Source organism: Oryx dammah, unplaced genomic scaffold (genome assembly GCF_014754425.2).
Source record: "Oryx dammah isolate SB20612 unplaced genomic scaffold, SCBI_Odam_1.1 HiC_scaffold_5, whole genome shotgun sequence".
Taxonomy (NCBI): domain Eukaryota; kingdom Metazoa; phylum Chordata; class Mammalia; order Artiodactyla; family Bovidae; genus Oryx; species Oryx dammah.
Window position 1 is genome coordinate 22,653,345 of NW_024070189.1, and position 21,746 is coordinate 22,675,090.

The 21,746-nt window shown below is 36.7% G+C and overlaps 1 protein-coding gene across 4 annotated transcripts in view; it reads left to right on the forward strand.

Annotated features, from left to right (window-relative positions):
• TMEM161B (transmembrane protein 161B) overlaps positions 1-21,746 on the forward strand; it is a 71,611-nt gene that overhangs the window by 17,467 nt on the left and 32,398 nt on the right. For 3 of the 4 annotated variants that reach the window (XM_040239405.1, XM_040239406.1, XM_040239408.1), the window contains exons 2-3: positions 5,877-5,980; positions 19,700-19,783. In XM_040239405.1, coding sequence (XP_040095339.1) covers positions 5,877-5,980; positions 19,700-19,783 — 188 coding nt within the window. Of the gene's footprint in view, positions 1-5,876; positions 5,981-16,963; positions 17,044-19,699; positions 19,784-21,746 lie in introns of those variants that run through there. The other variant, XM_040239407.1, reaches the window with a different exon arrangement.

Sequence of the window (21,746 nt, forward strand, 5' to 3'; positions counted from 1 at the left end):
ATACCCGAGCAGTTGTCTTAGTACCGCTGGCCTAGCCCTCATCTAGTGTTTACAAGGTATCCAGAGTGACTTCTCTTAAGTTCTGATGTGGTCGAATCACTTTTCATGGGTTTCTTTATTGTTTTCAGGGTGAACTTAAGTCTGTCGGTTTTGCCCTTCAGTATCTGGTTTTGGCCTGCTTGTCATCCTGTGTGAAGCAGATATCACTGGTGGTTCACCAAGCTGAGTCCACAGAGTCTTAACTTGGCCTTTACTTTCCATAATGCCCTCTCACAGCTCTTGTCCCTTAGTATGCATGTTGCATTCTGGTAGAATCCTCTGCCTATGCTCTCATCCCTTTGTATTAAGAGTTTGAGCAAACTCCGGGAGATAGTGAAGGATAGGGAAGCTTGGCGGGCTACAGTCCACGGAATTGCGGAGTCAGACAAGACTGAGCAACTGACCAGCAACTGTTTACTCTCCTACTGGCCTGACTTCTCTCACTGATGACAGGGACTGTGCTGTTTCTCCCTATTATGTGCAAGTGGTTCAGCGCATGTAGTTTGTTGCTCAGTAAATGTTCATTGAATGCACTGAAACAACTTAGAGGAAAAAACATTAGATTGGATTAGGAATCTGGGTTCTGGATAAGTTTGTGACTGGGTAGTTCTATGGTGTTTGCTGTTTGGACCTTGATAACCTCATTTGTAAATTGTTGGGAGATGGTTTGCTTAAATGCTCAATGTGTGAATTCTAAGTTTTATGTAAATCTAGATTGAAATAACGAAGTTCACACCTTCTTTTGTAGTATAAATTATTTAAGCGTCTCTAAGAAGTCTGTCTCAACATGTCTAGCTATCACTAAAATATGTAAAAAGTTAAAAAACCAAAAATGGGAAGGTCATTGGGTAATATCTTCTTCCCCCCCCCCCCTTCTCGTTTATTGGAGGGTGAGTGATAATTAAAACCATTTAGGGTGGTTTGAGTTCAAGTATGTTGCTGATATGCCTTCTGATTGTAAACAATGTATACTTTGCTTTCAGTCTGTTTGTCAACAGGAGAGCTAGTTTAGTGAAACGAAACAAAAGGTCAGCTCCACTGAGGTTGACATAATATTGTTCCAAGTTTGAATTTTAAAATTACAACATTTTTTTCTCTAAGTTGGAGGTTTTATTGTCAGTATTGTCAAGCAAGATAAAATACTGCTATTTGATATATTTTATTTCTTGGAGAATTGGTTAATTTTCCTTGGTAAGAATTTTTTTAACCTACCCAGAAATGATTACTAACAAAAATTGAAATGATCATTCTTCTATAAACTAAAGGCAAATAACTTTTTCTTGCTCTTCATGGCCTCGGGTTAATAGATGTGGAAAGGTTGAAACCTAAGTTGCCCCAATGTTTCACCCTTCTTGGGAGCTTACGAGCTATTTCATAAATGACTTTTCCCAGTTCCAGTTATCAAGAGAATTGAAGCCTAGGGGCAACCAATCTGGACAGAAGCCATCTCTTTGGTCAAGTTATTGTTTTGAGGGCCTAATAAAACCATTATGGCCACTTGGCCAATGACCCATAAGGTTGTGTGCTTGAAACCTCAGCCATGATGGACTTTATTGTATCGGTGCGTATCTACTCAGTTTAATAGTTTTTTTGTGTGAAGTTTATGTTTGTTTATGGTTAAATTTACTTAAGCATTAGCTTTTAATTAAAAATGATGAAAGATATTCAGGGAATTTGGTTTTTACACTAAACATTTCAAAAATTCTGTTTTGTACAAACTTAGATATACATGGGCACTTAAGTTGGTCAGTGAAGGCAGCTTATTAAAATTTGTTTTTAAATTTCACATAATTGTATCTCTTAATTAATGAGTTGAATATATTTTAATATGTTAATCCCTGGCATGTACACTGTGATTGTCAGTTGTATAGTAATGTCTCAAAAGTTGATCTAAGTTCAGTACAAACAACATATTAAGTTGATAATATATAATTCTGTAAAAGGGTTGTCATTTTGAAAATATATTCCAAGAACTCTTTTCCAAATAAATATGAAAAGGATTAACTTTGGGGACATATTTTCCACATAATTTAAAAATTATTTCTTAACAATATTAGGTGGATTCTTCTATTGGGATTTATTCTTGGAAGGGTTTATTGACTTCTGTTAGAAAGTTGGAAGAAAATTTATATATTTAACAGTAAACAGATGAGGTTTTGAGAAAGTACTTTCAACTTTATTTTAAAAAGATGGAAATGGCATAGTAAGATAAGTGAATAGAGTGAAGTTACATTTTTGAATGTTTTTAAGTCAAACATTAGCTACAACATTGAGAATGATGTTTGCCTTTCACGAGGTTGATCTCTTTAGTTCCTCGTTTGCTTCAGTATACCATCATTCTCTGAATTCTTCAACAGTATCTTTAGAATACATTTTTCTTACAACCAGAGATAAATCATTATCTTTTTTGGTGTGGATCATTGCAGAAGCCTAGTTGCTGTTAAGCTAGTCAGTCTAGTTTGCTGATTTTTATTTGTTTTGGACTTGATGGTTTACATTCTTTAGTCCTGGTTTTATCAGCAGTATCTCATTATGCTTAGTGATTTGGAATAAGAGGAGAGAATTTGGTAAGATGCCTTTTTTCCCCAGTTTATCACAGTCCATCATATATATATATATATATCTTCCAGATCAGTCTTTCTGAAATGCCATTTAATACCTGTAACATTTATTAAATATGACTAAGATACAGTTTCAGCTATTAAGGAGCTTGCTGCTGCTACTGCTAAGTTGCTTCAGTCGTGTCCGACTCTGTGCGACCCCACAGATGGCAGCCCACCAGGCTCCGCCGTCCCTAGGATTCTCCAGGCAAGAGTACTGGAGTGGGTTGCCATTGCCTTCTCCATTAAGGAGCTTGCTGCTGCTGCTGCTACTAAGTCACTTCATTCGTGTCTGACTCTGTGCGACCCCATAGATGGCAGCCCACCAGGCTCCCCCATCCCTGGGATTCTCCAGGCAAGAACACTGGAGTGGGTTGCCATTTGCTTCTCTAATGCAGGAAAGTGAAAAGTGAAAGTGAAGTTGCTCAGTCTACTGGAGTGGGGTGCCATTGCCTTCTCCAATTAGGGAGCTTACACTGTAATAATAAATTGTTACATATGTTTGTGAGAGATTGTACTAGATGACCTTGAAGATTCTATATGATACTATCAGATTTCTTTCAAGGCTAGATGGAGGTTCACTTCTTCCACAAAACTTTCCCTGATTCCCTGACTAAAAAAATTATCTTTTGCTTTTACGTGTGTAATCTCAAATAGACTAACCTTCTGACATACTTGCTAATATATTTCTTGGCGTTGTTCTGCCTGAAAGCGTTCTTTGTAATGGCATTCACTGTATGGAGATTGCAGAACTTCTATCACAAACTATATAGAAAATAAGATAGTAAAAGCAAGTGGTAGGAAATGTGAAAGAAAAAAGACAAAAATGTAACCTTTGATGTTAGGAGAATATAAAAATGGTCTGAACCTTAACCCAATTGGTAGAATTTAAGGCATTAAAATGTCCACATTGAAACCAGAATTGAGGCAGGTTTCAAAGGCATTTTAAAAACAGTCCTGTTTAAGAGCCATTTTGCTCCCCTTTTTAAAAAACTCTCTGTACATACAAAAGAAGGCATTTGTTCTTTTACTAATTGACTTGTAAGAACTCTATATAATACCTAACAAGTAAATAATACCTTTGGGCTTCCCAAGTAGCTCAGTGGTAAAGAATCCACCTGCCACTGCAGGAAACACTGGTTTGATCTCTGGGTCAGGAAAATCCCCTGGGGAGGAAATGGCAACCCACTCTGATATTCTTGCCTGGGAAATCCCATGGACAGGGGAGCCTCGTGGGCTACAGTCCAGGGATTTGCAAAAGAGTCTAAACAACAACAAATTATCCCTTTATGATATGGGTTACAAATGTCTTTTCCAATTATTTTGACATTACTTTCACTGTTTCTCTATGAATAAATTTTATTTGATTTTTCTTAAAATCTCATGTTTTAGAGCACTTTTAGGTTTGCAGCAAGATGGATCAGAGTAGAGAGTTCCATATCCCCTGTCCTGGCATGTGAACAACCTCCCACACTTTCAGCATCCCACATCATGATAGTACATTTGTTATAGTGATGTACGGTTGATTGAACAGTTTGTTAAAATCAGTGAAATCTGATTTTTTCAAAAAAATTTTTTGTGTTCTTTTATCCCTTAGGAGACTGATGTTATTTTTTATGGTATGATTCCATTTATTTTGTTTTCTAAATTTATTTCTTATAGAAGTAACGTTGGTTATTTTTTGAAAAGCCTTCTTCTTGAAATTAAAAAAAAAAACAACTTATCCCTTAATAGGAATGATAATTATGACAATAACAAGTATTGGCTGCGTTCTCTGAAACAGGCACAGCTTGATTAGTAGGTTGGTTGAATTATTAGCTTCATTTTACAGAAGAGAAAATAAAGAATAAGGGGAAATTATTGCTATTTTTTTAGAAAGGTGAAACGTATTAAAATACGAATAGGAAGGATTTAAATAGAGAAGAGATCTGATGCAAAGAGCCAACTCATTGGAAAGGACCCTGATCCTGGGAAAGATTGAAGACAAAAGGAGAAGGGGGCGGCAGAGGATGAGCTGGTTAGACAGCATCACTGACGCTATGGACATGAGTCTGAACAAACTCCGGGAGATAGTGAAGGGCAGAGGAGCCTTGTGTGCTGCAGTCTGTGGGGTCGCACAGAGTCGGACACGACTTAGCAACCAAACAGCGACAGGAGGGAAGCTGTTCACTGGATGAGGTTCCTGAAAATGCGTGACGGGATGGGCTCTGAAGCACCGAGGGATTTGCTTTACACCGAAGATACTCTGTTGTATTTCTAGAGGGTGTGGAAGAAGAAAACAGGTACAGATACCAGTGATTGTGAGCTTGTTGGTGTCAAATGAGAGTTCTCATTTGATGCTATTGTTTTACTCTCTGTGAACTGGAAGCTGTCCTCTACTGAGTCGAGAGAAGTTTGGAGGGAGTGGATAAATGAGGAGTTTGGGATTAGCAGATGCAACTTGCTCTATGTAAAATAGGTAAAAACAAGGTCCTACGGTATAGCAGAGGGAACTATATTCAATATCTTGTAATAACCTGTAATGGAAAAGAATATGTGTGTAAAGTACATGTATATGTATGTGTGTGAAACTGAACCACTTTGCTATGATTGATTTTTTTTTTTTTTTTTTAAAGAAGGAAGAGGTTTGAGGGAGGTTGGAGGTGTGGGGAGATGGGAGAAGGTTTGAATTAGGTATTGCAGAGAATAAGAGAGGGACTGATGAGAACAAACTGGGAATTTTTGGATCGTGTTAAAAGCCCACCCATTAAAAGTTCGTGATGATAGGATGAATTAAATTTTTTTTTCTAGTGACTTTCCAGCATCACATTTAGTATAGTTAATGCTCTTGAGTTGTTCATTGCCACCTTAGAATTAAAAAACAGGCATACTGCTTTTACAGCTAGCCAAGCTGGTGTTCTGAGTGTGTTGAATAGAGTAAATCTGGAAAAGGATGGGGGGAAAAATCACTATTTTCTGCTTCATTTTGGTACACTTAGGTAATGGAGAAGATTTCTTGGAAATAGATTTTGAATGTGTATGCTCTCTAATTTAACTTTTGTAAATACGGTTGTGACCCTTGGATAACTTGTAGAGGATTATGAGGTGAGATCCCATATGGCAGAATAATGGGTGTTTTGATAGTACACCCATTTTCTTACAAAGTATAATTTTCAGAACATATAGAAAGCTTTTCAGCGGTGTCCTCAAATCTAAATGCATTCATTGGTAAACTCCTCTGTTTGTTTCTTTGCACAGGGTGTGATAGGTATACAGCTGGTTGTTACCATGGTGATGGCCAGCGCCATGCAGAAGATTCTACCTCACTATTCTCTTGCTCGATGGCTGCTCTGTAATGGCAGGTAAGGCAAGGATAGGCTGATTCTGCCTGGCACTCTCCTCTCTCTTTACCAGCCTGACTAACCTCCTAGAAGTCAAGTGCTAATTCCAGTTTTCTAAAAACATGAAAAAGGAAAATTACAAGGAAAATCCAGCTTCCTTATTTCTCTTACTTGAGACAGTAGTAGTTTGTTGAGTACAAAGATAATAGGATGATCATTGTCAAGAATTAGTCTCTAATTATCACATGACTTTTCTAGTTACCTTTTTTAAAAAAAGTTGGTCAATAAGAGGAAGTGACTGTAAATTGAAGTGCTTAAATTTTCACCATTGTTGGAAAAAATGACTCAAAGCACCTGCCCTATTATTGGGGACTTAGTTGAGAGTATTATGAGAGTTTGGAGTTCTTTGTTTTACTGTTAATAAATAATTTTAAACTTTAATTTGGCAAAGAGGGGGTGAAGTTGTTTTGTAGGCTTTTAATTTGGTTCAGTGCACTATAAGCTTACTACTACTACTGTCCCCTCATGGAGAAGAACTAAGTTACTTTGCTGAAAGTTAAAGAATAAACAGTACAGAAGTTAAATACAGATATCAGGAGGCAAAAGCAGTAAAACCCTGCATATGGAAATATAGGCCACAATCTTGTGTGATTATGAAAGGCAAATTACAGGTTTGGTACCATGACAATAGTTTTACTACAGTTATTTGTTTCTAATAAATAAACATTCTATTATTGATTTGTATATCAGTTTTCTATTTAGACCTTTTAAGTTAGAACCCTGGAGAAGGGAAAGGCTACCCACTCCAGTATTCTGGCCTGGAGAACTCCATGGACTGTATAGTCCATGGGGTCGCAAAGAGTCGTATACGACTGAGCGACTTTCCCTTCACTTTAAGTTAGAAAGCAATGGACAGCTATTATCTGCCTAATGATTTCATATACTGCAAGACGAATAATAAGCCATTCTATCCACAAAGCTTAATTTATTTTTCAGTTTTAAGTATATTCTTTCGTGCTTTATGCTTGTTCCGTATCAGTGTTTAAATATAGGAAAATACTATTTAGATTGTCTGAAAGGGTTTTTTGAACACTGATATGCGCACACACGCATGTGTATGAAAAGTGTGAGAGAACAGTGGTTTAAAAATATATTTTTTTATTAGCAAAGTAAATAATGACTAAGGTTTTAGTAAAGTTAAAACTTCATCAAAGGTATTCATAAGTGAAAAAAGTAAATCATCAGTGACTAGTTTTTAACTATGTAGGTTTATGCCTTGTGTAGTCTTACTTACTTGTTTTGCTTAGCAAAAACCCTTTTTTGTAGATCATGAAAGGGTGAGTATCTACTGGGCAAGTACCATTAATTCTAAATAAATAGAATCTGAATTAATAAACTAGATAAAATACATATTAAGGTAGCTTATTTTCTATTGAGAATTGCACATTTCTGGTTTTGTCTCCAGGGAGCCTTCCTCTCCCTTTTGGCTTTAAAGATCTTGGCTCTCTTATCCTTTTTTAGTCATTAGGTAGTTTCTATTTTCTAATAGGTAATCTGCAGTCCATTTGTTTCTTTAAAACTAAAACTTCCAGAGATTGAAAACTGATTCTCCTTGTTAATTTTGAAACAATATATTATATTTAAAATTGCTGCTCTTTTGACAATTTATCTGTCATGTAAGTATACATATTGCTAATTTGAAGAGGAGCTCAACCTTCAAAAATAAACATGAAGTTGATAAATTTTGTGATCTTGATTTTCTTTTGTAAATAGATTAACTTTAATATTAATTAATGCTGTCTCTAATTCCAAATCAGGTTCCAAGGAATACCAATCAGGATTTTCTAGTGATTCTTTTCGCTATAGTTTCATTTCCTCTTTGTTTGTTTTGCTCTTTATTCTTAAGACCATCTATTGATATTTTTGTTTAATATTAAATCTGAAAATTTTAAGTCATGAAGCTATATTCTGACTGTTGTTGCCTAATTCTGTTGAATAAGAATGTTGATTTTATCATTTTGAAATAATTACTGTTTTACAAACCTTTTGTGACATGAAATGATACCGTTTTAATATTAAGAAAATCTAAAATCTCTTCTAAATTGCTCATGTAAAAATATTGATAAGAAATGACAGTTTATATTTTAAACGATGTGTTGTTGCTGAGTCGAAGGAAGAGAAAGGGAAGAAGATCTGAGGGTGTTCTTTGTCGTTTGTAAAATGCTTGAAGAAATTTGAAGGGAGAAGCTTATGAGAGAACTTTCGAAATTATAGATAGTGTAGGATGGTTTGGGAGTGGCTGTAGTGAAGAGATTTAAGTGAATAGATGGTGTAGATACCACGGTAGTTTAATCACAAATATGACAGAAGAAACTTTAGTTTTGGTATCTGTTGACTTAATATTTTATCATATATTCAGATTGAAGTGTTCATGTTTTTCTTAAAAGTTATGGCTTCTTTTTTATCATGTTAATTAGTTTCTGTCCATATCTCTCATCAACTTCTGTCTCTTTTAGAATGGAAGGTGTGAAGTGGCACCTGTTTCTATTATGTTGACTTAACAAGTAAGCCTGCTAATTTCCTGAAGTCAGTACCTTGAAGAAATTCGCAGTTTTTGCTTATATATTAGCTTGTTGATTTTTTATATTAAAAAATTGACTAGTTTTCTGGTTCTTGGTTAAATAACATTTTTATTTTGTAATTAACATTGTAGATATCTAGGTGTTTTTTTATTAAGTGCATAATCTTTAGCCTGGTTTATTTTCGTTTAATATTACCTTTACAACGTTAAAAAACTTTGTATTGGTAAAATTTTTATTTCTATTACCCCATTTGCATTTCTACACTCTGAACTTGGAAGAAGACATATATTGGGGTATTTTATGACCTCAGAAATCTCAGTTATCTGAACTTAATAAAAGTTTGTCAGTCACAGACAAGACAGGAATCAAGGTCAAATGAGGGTACCTGAGAGGGGTAGGGCAACTCTCCATGTAGCTCCTTCACAAACTGATGATTCAAGTGTTACTTAGGGATTCTAGGCTGCTGCTTCTGTCTTGTGGCTCTTCTGTTCCTTCTGCTACTTTGGAGTCCTTTTTGTTAGATGCTGTGTCAGTTGAAAAGACCCTGGTGCTGGGAAAGATTGAAGGCAAGAGGAGAAGGGGATGACAGAGGATGAGATGGCAGGATGGCATCACCGACTCAATGGACATGAGTTTGCGTAAACTCCGGGAGTTGGTGATGGACAGGGAGGCCTGGTGTGCTGCATTCCATGGGGTCACAAAGAGTTGGACACGCCTGAGCGGCTGAACTGAACTGAACTGTGCCAGTTGGCAAGTAAAGAGAGAATGGGCTCTGGTTTTTTTAGGAGATTCTAGGGGCCAGGCTTAGAAGTAGATACATCATTTGTGCCCACATTGTATAGTCTGGAGCCCTGTGACTGGTTCAGACCAAAAGTGCATGGCAGGCTGGGAAATATACTTTTCCTTGTGCTTGGAAAGTAAAAGCAGGATTGATGAGTGCCTAGTCCTCCTTTGTTGTAGGTAATATGGTCTCCATTTTTAGATGAGAAATTGTAGCTTTACTCATGTTCACGCACTGAAAAGTGAAGCAGATCCAGCTTCTTACCCAGTGAAAAACAGATCCAGCCTCTTACCCTGGAAGTCTGACTCATAGTCAAGTAATTATTTGATGTATGGTTATTCATCAAACTCCAGACCCTTGTCCTGGAATATACTTAAACCGAATTTTTAATTTGGTGGAGGTAAACTTTTCTACAACCACTGTGACTTCTGCTGGCGGTTTACAGAGTAATTTATTTCAGGTTTTCTTTTTTCTACCTTTTTTCCTAGTGTACTTAACCTTCTAGAAGATATCCTCAGGTTACAGGAAGTATATGGTTTCTCTTTACTTAATCTTCTGGCTTCTCTAGGACTATAGTCATCTTTTATTCTAAACATAAAGGCACATCAGCATTTTTCTGATTACGAAAAGCATGCTAAGTGTGAACTAGAGTTTAAGAAATATCATCTGTTAAAATTATACCTCTCCTCACCATTTGAGATTAAATGTGTTCCACATTACTAAGTCATAATTATTTTGTATTCCATTCTTCTACTTTTTTATAATAGAAAAATGTTTTTCTCCTGGAAAATGTTATTCTCCTTTTTTTACATGCCTTTTTATTAGACTGTTGAGGCATTCCTGCTTTAATAAGAATTTATGAAACAAGATCTTTCTTGCTGTTACCTGTGAGCAAATTACTGACCTTGAAGAACTCAGATGTAGAGTCTAGTGCTCAGGTTGCTCTTCCCATCCCTTCCTCTCCAAAAGAAGGAAGGATTGTGGGAAGTTGGTTTCTCTGTATCTTTACTCTGATCATGTGTTCTAACCATTGCCGAGATCACCTACAGATATTAGTTCTTTATCGTGTCCAGTATACCACTGCTTTGTAGCCAGAGTATTCTCTACTTTCTATTGTAATTAAAGTTCCTTTTTGTTTTGAAGTTTGCTTGGCCCCTCTTTTCATGGAGAGGTAAGTGGTTAGGTTACATTCTTTGTACATTTGAATAGTGGGTTTTGCATGAGGAGCAAGATTTGGCTTTTTGTCCTTTATAGCTTCCTTGCTGAACCTGCTTTCTGTTCTCCTGATTGTTCAGCTCAAACCTTATGCATTTTTCTCTACCCCTTCATCCCCCTAGGCTCTCACTTAGGTCTGATACTTCCCTTCATATGTCCCTGACTCAAAATATATTATGGTTGGATTTATTCTGATTTGGTCTCATCCCTATATTGGGTAAAGAGGATGTGACAACACCCTGTTCAATTGCTCTTAATTCTTTTTGCCTTTTCTCTTTCGCATGTTGCCTGATCCAAGAATTTGTGAATTCCCTTTGGTGAGAGAAACCTACTATTCAAATGCACAGTAGGTGGGACCTATGACCTAAGGGAAAGGTTCAAACCTTCAGCTTCTACCCTTATGGAATGCCTGGTCCTTGCTCTCCTGCCTTAGCTGTCTTAATCCTTTCCAAAATGTCATGATATTCTAGTAAAGTTTCCAATAAAAACAAGAGAATGTATTAATATATATGTAATAAACAATATTTTAGTTACTTGTACTGAAAGATTTTCTAGGTTTTAGGTGGTGTTTGTTTTCTCTTAAGTTTTTTTTTCATGTCTAAATTATTACTTTGAGATTTAGAATAGAAACCAAAACTGTGTTATGACCTATCTCGTGAAAGAGTTTTGGATGATTATTTATGTATTAAAGCTGTTTTTAGCTTTCTCTCAGTACCCAGCTTTTCCATATTTGTTCGTGTTTAGATTTTCATTTTAAATTTCTGAAATTTTTACTTCTAAAAAAATTTTTAAGTAGTTCACTTTAAATAGCATTATTGTTTAAATTTTTGTTTGTTTTTATGAATCTAGGTCAATACATTCTGTATTTTCTAGTATTTTTTTTTAGTGGTCTTGAAACTGCCTTCGTAAGAAAGTTTGTAGCCTGATATTTTATGTAAGAGGTTTATGCAAGAAAATTACTGAAAAATTATTTCAGTGATTTAGTGGAGTTTAACACAGTTGGCTTTGTTATCTGAGACACTTTTGACTGTCTGAGTTAAAGTGAAAGTAGCCAAAGTAAATGTCAGAAGATACAGTTTAACTTAAAATGCAGGAGGTTCGGTTTTGTTGTAAATTCTATTAATACTTACTCTGTTTTTTTTTTTTAATTATTAGCACAATACATGCTTGTGATGTAGAAAAAGACAATAAATTAATAAGGAGGAAAAAATAAGAGATAACAAACTGTATTCCTTTCAGCTAAAGACAGTCTCTGTGTAAATTTTGTTGTATTTCCTTCTAATCTTTTCATATTTCTCCCTCATGGATGTGATTATTTTATGTGTAATTTTACCTCATGCTTCTTTTGTTTAACATGAAGCATTTGTCTTTAATTGTATTTTTGTAACCATTATCCTTAACATCAAATCTAAGACTAATAAACTTTTATATCTGTTTTCTAAGCCCATATTTGAAAGGCCTAGTGCATCAGGCCAGTTATTGCAAAATTTAGGCTCAGATTGCAGAAAGTAGGGAAAACCACTAGGTCATTCAGAGGTGAGCTGAAGTCTCTCAGTCGTGTCCGACTCTTTGCGACCCCGTGGACTGTAACCTACTAGGCTTCTCGGTCCATGGGATTCTCCAGGCAAGGATACTAGAGTGGATTGCCATTTCCTTCTCCAGTGGATCTTCCCGACCCAGGGATCGAACCCGGGTCTCCCGCATTGGAGGCAGACACTTTAACCTCTGAGCCACCAGGGGTCAGGTCATTCAGGTATAACCTAAATCAGATCCCTTTTGTACCAATATGCCAGCAAATTTGGGAAACTCAGCAGTGGCCACAGAACTGGAAAAGGTCCGTTTTCATTCCAATCCCAAAGAAAGGCAATGCCAAAGAATGTTCAAATTACCATACAGTTGCACTCATTTCACATACTAGCAAGATTATGCTCAAATTCCTTCAAGGCTTCAGCAGTACATGAACTGAGAACTTCCAGATGTACAATCTGGATTCAGAAAAGGCAAAGGAACCAGAGATCAAAGCGCCAATATATACTGTATCGTAGAAAAAGCAAGGGAATTCCAAAAAAGCATCTGCTTCTCCTCCTTTGACTATGTGGATGACAACAAACTGCAATATTCTTAATGAGAGGGGGATGCCAGGCCACCTTACCTGCCTCCCGAGAAATCTGTGTGCAGGACAAGAAGTAACAAAAAACTGGACATGGAACAACGGACTGGTTCAAATTTGGGAAAGGAGTACATCAAGGCTGTATATTGTCACCCTGCTTACTTAAGTTATATACAGAATTCAGTTCAGTCACTCAGTGGTGTCTGACTCTTTGTGACCCCATGAACTGCAGCATGCCAGGCCACCCTGTCCATCACCAACTCCTGGAGTTTACTCAAACTCATGTCTGTTGAGCTGGTGATGCATGAAATGCTGGATGACTCACAAGCAGGAATCAATATTCCTGAGAGAAATTTCAACAACCTCAGATATGCAGATGATACCTCTCTAATGGCAGAAAGTGAAGAGGAACTAAAGAGCCTCTTGATGAAAGTGAAAGAGGAGAGTGAAAAAGCTGGCTTAAAAGTCAGCATTCAGAAAACTAAGATCATGGCATCAGGTCTCATCACTTCATGGCAAATAAAAGGGGAAATAGAGGAAGCAGCGGATTCATGGACGGAGGAGCCTGTTGGGCTGCAGTCCATGGGGTCGCTAAGAGTCGGACACAACTGAGCAACTTCACTTTTCACTTTTCACTTTCATGCATTGGAGAAGGAAATGGCAACCCACTCCAGTGTTCTTCCCTGGAGAATCCCAGGGATGGAGGAGCCTGGTGGGCTGCTGTCTATGGGGTCGCGCAGAGTTGGACACGGCTGAAGCGACTTGGCAGCAGCAGCAGCAGTGGAAGCAGTGACAGATTTTATTTTCTTGGGTTCTAAAATCACTGCGGACAGTAGTGACTGCAGCCATGACATTAAAAGATGCTTGCTCCTTGGAAGAAAAACTATGACAAAACTAGATAGTATACTAAAAAGGAAAAACATTACTTTGCTGACAAAGGTCCATATAGCCAAAACTATGATTTTTCCATCATGTGTGGATGTAAGTTGTACCATAAAGAAAGCTGAGCACTGAAGAATTGATTGCAGAGAGATCAAACCAGTCAATCCTAAAGGAAATCAACCCTGAATATTCATTGGAAGGACTGGTGTTGAAGCTGAAGCTCCACTACTTTGGCCACCTGATGCAAAGAGGAAAAGACCCTAATGCTAGAAAAGATTGAGGGCGAGAGGAGAAAGGGGCAACAGGATGAGATGGTTGGATGGTGTCACTGACTCAGTGGACATGATTTTGAGCCAACTCAGGGAGATGGTGAGGGACAGGGAAGCCTGGCATGCTGCAGTTCATGGGGTCACAAAGAGTCTGACACGACTTCACGACTGATGAACGACAACAAAGTGCATCACGGGAAGCAGGTTCCAAGTCATTCTTTGCAAAGGAAAAGACCAAAAATTTAGGCCAAAACTTAAAGTATGGTAGATGGGAATCATATAATATGAAATCAAATTCTACGAAGCACTGACTATTGAAGAAAAGTGTGTAACTATACCTTTGTTAATAAGTTTTCCTTTGTTTTCACATCCTTAGATAGCTACTCCATGCAGCCTGGAGGTCTTTGTGTGTTGTACTTCTCAGCCAGCTTTTTCAGCCCCAAACCTCTCTTCATTTACACATTCCTGCCTCAGCCTCACTCTAAACTCTAAAAGTAGGAACCTCTCTCTCTCTCACCTTCATGCCATCAAACCCCTAGCCCGAGTTGCATGTGTAGCCTCTCTTTGTTTTTTATTTTTGTTCTCCCTCTCATCTTCATGCCACTTATGTTTTTTGGTTTTTAGTATTTACATATTTTAATTTTGGCCTATGGAGGAAATCTCTTGCTATCAAGACCCAATAGCTGCATTTGTGAGGTATACCCCATCCCCTCTAACCTTCACCCAGACTTTGCTGCTTTGGCCATTTCCCGTCTTCCATGCCATTAATTGCTTTATATCTGTAGGATTATTCCTATTAATATACACACACATTTTTAAAATGTTTCCCATTAAAAATAATAACAAATAAACAAAAGTCACAACTCTGCCTCCCTTCCTTTTTAAATAGCAAAGCCCCTCCCATATCCATTCCTTAGGTTTGGCTTATTTCCCTGTTTTTCCTTCAGTGCTGAATTTATTACATATTTGTTCTCATCAACTCAGTTTTCCCACTTCCTTATTAACTGTTTAGCCTTCTACTATGTACACACTAGTAAAGTAATGCTCAAAATTCTCCAAGCCAGGCTTCAGCAATACGTGAACCGTGAACTTCCTGATGTTCAAGCTGGTTTTAGAAAAGGCAGAAGAACCAGAGATCAAATGGCCAACATCCGCTGGATCATGGAAAAAGCAAGAGAGTTCCAGAAAAACATCTATTTCTGCTTTATTGACTACGCCAAAGGCTTTGACTGTGTGGATCACAATAAACTGTGGAAGATTCTGAAAGAGATGGGAATACCAGACCACCTGACCTGCCTCTTGAGAAATCTGTATGCAGGTCAGGAAGCAACAGTTAGAACTGGACATGGAACGACAGACTGGTTCCAAATAGGAAAAGGAGTACATCAAGGCTGTATACTGTCACCCTGCTTATTTAACTTATATGCAGAGTACATCAGGAGAAACGCTGGACTGGAAGAAACACAAGCTGGAATCAATATTGCCGGGAGAAATATCAATCACCTCAGATATGCAGATGACACCACCCTTATGGCAGAAAGTGAAGAGGAACTGAAAAGCCTCTTGATAAAAGTGAAGGAGGAGAGTGAAAAAGTTGGCTTAAAGCTCAACATTCAGAAAACAAAGATCATGGCATCCGGTCCCATCACATCATGGGAAATAGATGGGGAAACAGTAGAAACAGTGTCAGACTTTATTTTTTTGGGCTCCAAAATCACTGCAGATGGTGACTGCAACCATGAAATTAAAAGACGCTTACTCCTTGGAAGAAAAGTTATGAGGAACCTAGATAGTATATTCAAAAGCAGAGACATTACTTTGCCGACTAAGGTCCATCTAGTCAAGGCTATGGTTTTTCCAGTAGTCATGTATGGATGTGAGAGTTGGACTGTGAAGAAGGCTGAGCACCGAAGAATTGATGCTTTTGAAGTGTGGTGTTGGAGAAGACTCTTGAGAGTCCCTTGGACTGCAAGGAGATCCAACCAGTTCATTCTGAAGGAGATCAACCCTGGGATTTCTTTGGAAGGAATGATGCTAAAGCTGAAACTCCAGGACTTTGGCCACCTCATGAGAAGAGTTGACTCATTGGAAAAGACTCTGATGCTGGGAGGGATTGGGGGCAGGAAGAGAAGGGGATGACAGAGGATGAGATGGCTGGATGACACCACCGTCTTGATGGACATGGGTTTGGGTGAACTCCGGGAGTTGGTGATGGACAGGGAGGCCTGGCGTGCTGCGATTCATGCAGTCGCAAAGAGTCGGACACGACTGAGCGACTGAACTGAACTGAACTGATGTTTTATTTTCCTGTTAGGTAATCTTATTAATGCCTATGGATTTAAATACCAAAATTAGAGGTATTTAGAAAAATGGATTCACACAATTAAATCTGAGAATATTTTAGAAGCAAATAGATCCTAGAAAATGTAGGGTCTTAAAATATTTCATTATTGTAGGACTCTAAATATAACTTAAGTTTTCCTGTAGTACTAAGATTCTTTCACTGAGAATTATTTCCTCAAAGAAATAACTAATTTTAGGTTTTATAAATGAGTTATTGCTTATGTGTTCTCCTAAATGTTACATACTCAGTCCTCATTATTTGTGGATTCTGTACTTGTGATTTGCCTAATTTCAAATTTATTTGTAATCCCAAAAGTCATACTTGTGGTGCTTTTGAAGTCATTTATAGAAATATATGCAGAGTGGTAAAAAATTTGAGTGGCTTGTTCCCAGCTGAGGCCTAGGTTCCCAGCTGAAGCCTTCTTGTTGTACGTCTCATATTGTAATCAGGTGTCCTTTTTGTGGTCTAACTAGTCCACCTTTTCACATTTTTGCTTTTTTGATGACTTTGCTGTACAAAATGGCCCCCAAGTATAGTGCTGTGATGCTTGATATCTAGTGTTCCTAAGCTCAAGAAGGTTATGAGTGCCCTATGGAGAAGATTCACTAGAAATATTCCCAGATACCAGGAAAATACTGTACTTAAGATTACAGTTATTAGATAAGTTTCGTTCACAGCCTAGTTTTATTACTGGTGACCATGAATTTAATATCAATCAACAGTATATATTAAGGTATCTTTAAACAGAAACACACAAAAAACAAGGGTCTGTACTGACTGATTGAAGATGTTGTGACTGGAGGCTCGTGGGAACCTAACCGTGTATTTCCCCTAGGAGCAATGGTTCAGTGTTCGCGGCAACTTTATAGAGCATAACTACCGCGAATAATGAGAATCGACTGTAAGTTAAAATTCTGGACTTCGATTGAAATTTCAGGAAGTGCCTCCTTATCCGTGTTAAGTATAGTTTAGGGCATTTTGGGTTGAGATTATATTTTATTTTAAAACCCTTAAGAGGAAAACTGCATTCATTCATTGATCCTTTTTGAGCACTTACTATATGCCAGTAACTGTACTAGTTTTGAAGTATACAGGAATAAGTAAGTCACAGAATCTTTACTCCAAAGATCGGTCAGCTAGGGGAATATTCCATTTTACCCCAATCAGTCTGATACCAACTGCAGTTCAATTTTGACACTAGCTACTTGGAGTTAGCTCAGATTCCACCAGTTAAAGGCAAAATCCTCCATAAGAATGCATAGGCTTTGGATGCCAGCTGCAAGTTCTTGGATCCCTGGGCCATACTTTTGACAACCAGCGTTTCCATGACCCTGTCAGGTTCAGTAATTCTGTATAACAATTAGAACCAAAGAAAGTACAGTGATCACAATTTTATTAATATAAAGATTACACATTGGATGAGGTTTGGGAAGGAGCACAGCGTTTCCATGTCCTCTCCCTGCGGAATCAGGGCATGTCACCCTCCAGGTACTTCAGTATGTTTAACAGCTAGGAAGCTCCAGAGCTTCAGGGTCTAGAGATTTTATGGAGTTTCATTACATAGGCACGATTTTAATCATTGGCCCCATGATTGAAACTTAATCTTCAACACCCTTCCCATTCCTGGAGGTCAGCTGGCTGAAAGTTCCAGCTCTAATTGGGTGGTATTTCTGGTGACCCGCCTCCATCCTGAAGCTGTAAGTGGGGCAGTAACCAGATGTATTCTTTATTATACCACAGAGAGATTGCCTTATAAAGCATCAAAAGTAAATTAGAAGTTTGCCAGTTGCGGCACAGGTATTTCAAGCAGAGGGAAGGATATATGCAAAAATGCCAAGGAATGAAAGAATTTGTGGAATAAATGTCACTTAGAAGGTCATGTTCAAAAGGGTGGTTCTTTTTTTAATTGGAGGATGAATGCTCTACAATATCATGTTAGTTTCTGCCTACATCAACATTAATCAGCCATAGGTGTACTATGTCCCCTCCCTCTGGAACCTCCCACCCTCAAAAAGGGAATTCTTGAGTCTGATGAAGTAGACAGTAGATTGTGAAAAGCTATTAAAAATAAGAGGTCACAAACTCTGTATTTGGCATTGTAATGTGTATTTTAGCTTTAATACAAATGTTTAAACATACACAAAGAACAGATAGAATGATACCATGAATATATAACAAATATAATGAGCTCCCATGTAGTCATTACAATAGCTGGTGGCCAGTTTGTTTCATCTGTACTCCCTTCCTCTCTTCCCCCCAACATTATTTTGTAGCAAATATTATTTCATTCATAGATATTTCAGTGTATATCTCTAAAATATATGAACTTTAAAAAAGTTACTGTAATCCTATTATCACAGCTAAAAAATTTTAACAGTTTCTTTATATCACTAAATAGTCAGTCATTACTCACATTGCCAGTTCAGCAGTATTTTTAAAACAGAAAATCAGCAGTAGCGTTTTTAAAAATTGGGGTGTTTCACTTTAAAAATATAGATTTTTGTGGTTGAAAAATTGGAAGATCTTTCAGTATGAGGTGTCTGTTTCTTTTTCACAACAGGATATTGGTTGGTGTCTTTGCTTAGATTCCTTACTCACTTCTTGACTCTGTGAGGAGTCTTGGAAAGGATTTATGCAGGCATATATGCCTTGATAGGATCTGCATTATGGAAAAAAATAAATGTGGGATTAGAATGTGTTTAGGAGAGAGTCTAGGGGAAAAGAAGAGGAGTTTTGCTATAGTCAGCTAGAGAGGAAGATATGCTGAACTGAGGTCCTTTCAGGAAGTAAGCAAGTTTGGAACTTTTAAGAGGTAAAGAACAGAATTAATGCTAATATATGGAAAGGGCGTGTTGACGGTAAAACCCAAATATCAAACTTAGGTGGCTGACAGAAGTTCAGGTGAGACAGGAAATTGTGAATGAGCAGGTGGGTGCTTGGGAAGGAATAAATGACTTGTCTGGATATTTTGACTGGGTGGTGGAGTTAAATACAATCAGATGTTTCTGGAACCCTAACCAAAGAGGGTTAGATATAGTTAAGAGTAAAGGGTTTTGTTAATACAGCAATTCACTCTAATTCTTATATCAGTTTGAAAATTCTCCAGCTAAATTAAGGAAGGAAAGAAAAGCAAAGACTGCTTGTAGTTTTGGGGGCATTCAGAGGACTCTTTTTAAGACAAATAACAATTCCTTCTGTGTAAACGAAGGATGGGTAGAGAATCTGAATGTGTTCCTGCAAGCTTGCCTGCAGAGTTCACACCATTTATTGTTTATTAAGGATCTTAATATATATTAATAGTGTATCAGTTGTAAGAGAAACATGTACAAACAACATTGTAGAGTCTGGCATCTAGTAAGTGCTTGGTGGGTGTTTGCTGAATTTGAATCTAAACCTTTTAAGGCTTAAGCAGTCGTATCTGTTCAGGTTAGAGTTTTTCACCTGATATTTCCCTGCAGTGTCTTCCCAATTAGGAAACTCAATAAATGTTTGTAGAGTAAGTGAATAATTCTGGTGGTCTTAATTCTTTATTTAAAAAGAATAAATTTTTTTCTTAGTTTGAGATGGTATCAACATCCTACAGAAGAAGAATTAAGAATTCTTGCAGGAAAGCAGCAAAAAGGGAAAAGCAGAAAAGACAGGTAAGTTATATTGTTCAGTTTGTAAAGTGTTAAATATTTTACAGAATTATGGAAATATTTTTGGTACTTTGGTTAAAGTAACATATACTGATTATGCTATAAACAATTGGAAAATCTGAAATCAAAATCCATGATCTAAAATAATATTGAATTGCCCTTTAAGAGTATCCAATATGTAGTAATCTAATATATAAGCACAAAAATGATAATTTTACTTGAAATTGTTAGTGGGGGACTGAGAGACCCATAACCCTTGTCTTTGCAACTCATTTAAAAATACCAGTTGGTTTTGGTTCTTTTCCAGATTTTGCTACCACTCAGAAATTGGGCAAATTCATTTGCTTTTTACCTCTTTTCTCATTTTTTTTTTTAAATAAAAAGGGTGAACAGTGTAACTTCTTAGATCTTTACAGGTTCTTAAATATTATATTCAAAGTTTATGAAGAAAATTGCCTATTAATAAACCTCACTGAATAGACTCCAGCAGCCTCATCTATGAAGGAGAAGGACCAAACATAGTAATTTTGAAAGATTCTTCTAGCTTCAAAAATTTATGTCCTTATTTATATTGAATCTAAATAGAAACTACATGTCAGTTAGCCTCTCTAAATGGGCCTTAATTTCCTTAACTGGGGAGAACGTCTTAGGATCTGAATCTGTGATTCTAATATATTGTAAAATGTCAGTGACAACCTATTATCTCCAATTCCTCATGTATATCATAAAAATTATATTAATGTGGGTGAATGGATTTATAGGTACTGAAAACTTTTTTTGAACATTAATGATTATTTGAAATGAAATTGGAAGTTTGAAAAGTCTCTTTTCTGATTTGGCCACCATTTTCTTTTTCACTTATCATTACAAATACACCTTGAAGGTCATTGGAATATTAAGTGTAAATCCTCCTTCTTTGTATTCCACTGGTTATATTCTTTAATAAAATATTTCTGTCAAATGTTAAAATTTTCAAAGCACTTTTATACAGTCTTATTTAATCCATGCAATAACTCTAAATATTCATTATTAATTTAATTTATGTTTTGCTAATAAGGAAGTTGTTGCTTAGAGGTGTTAAATGAATTGCTCAAGTTCACGTTTTAATCCAGGTCAATGTTTAGTTTCTGCATTTCTTTTTAACTGCTCTGCATTTGCCTCTCACAACTACCATGGTCAACATTTGTGAGCTTAGGTAGTATAGTATTTATTTTATAAACATTTGAATTTTTATTATATGCCTTGTATCCAATAATTTTGTTATTTTTATAATAATTTTTATATGTTGAAAATGCTTTACATTTACAAAAAGTTACATTAACAACAGTGTCCTGTTTTAGTAGCAGTAATTATTATTTGATTTATTGACATGAATTAAAATTTTTATTGAGGTTTTCCCAGTTTATACTTATTAAAGGATAAATACAAAGTCATTTCTTGGTGTTATAATTATTGTTACTGAAACTTAGTTTATTGCTTTTGATTTATGTTTGATTGTGTTTAAAATTAAATTTGGAAATAATACACATGACCTGAAGAATTCTGTTGTTTTCCTCCACCCATGATTCTTTGTAAAAGCAGCTCTGAATTGGCCTTGCACATTTCTGAATTTCTCATGCACATAAATCTTCACATATATTTTCAGTTCTGATTTGTTTATAGCTACAGGTCTGTTTATATGTATGTATGTGTGTACGTGTATAATTTCAAAGTGAAATGCATTTTGTCTTCATTTCCTTTTACTTGTGTGCCTCAGGAAAGAGATGTTAGGGTTATCTTTAAATCTCCAGAAGAGAGCAGGAAAAATGGGGTGAAATGGTAAGCTAGCAGTCAAGGTCTTGTTCCTGTCACTAGTATAGGTAACTCTTTTCCTGGTAATCTGTATGTTATCTTAATAATTTACATCCGTATTTTGTAGTTCCCCTTTTGAAAACTACTTTTTAGTGCCTTACCTCCTTTTTGATAA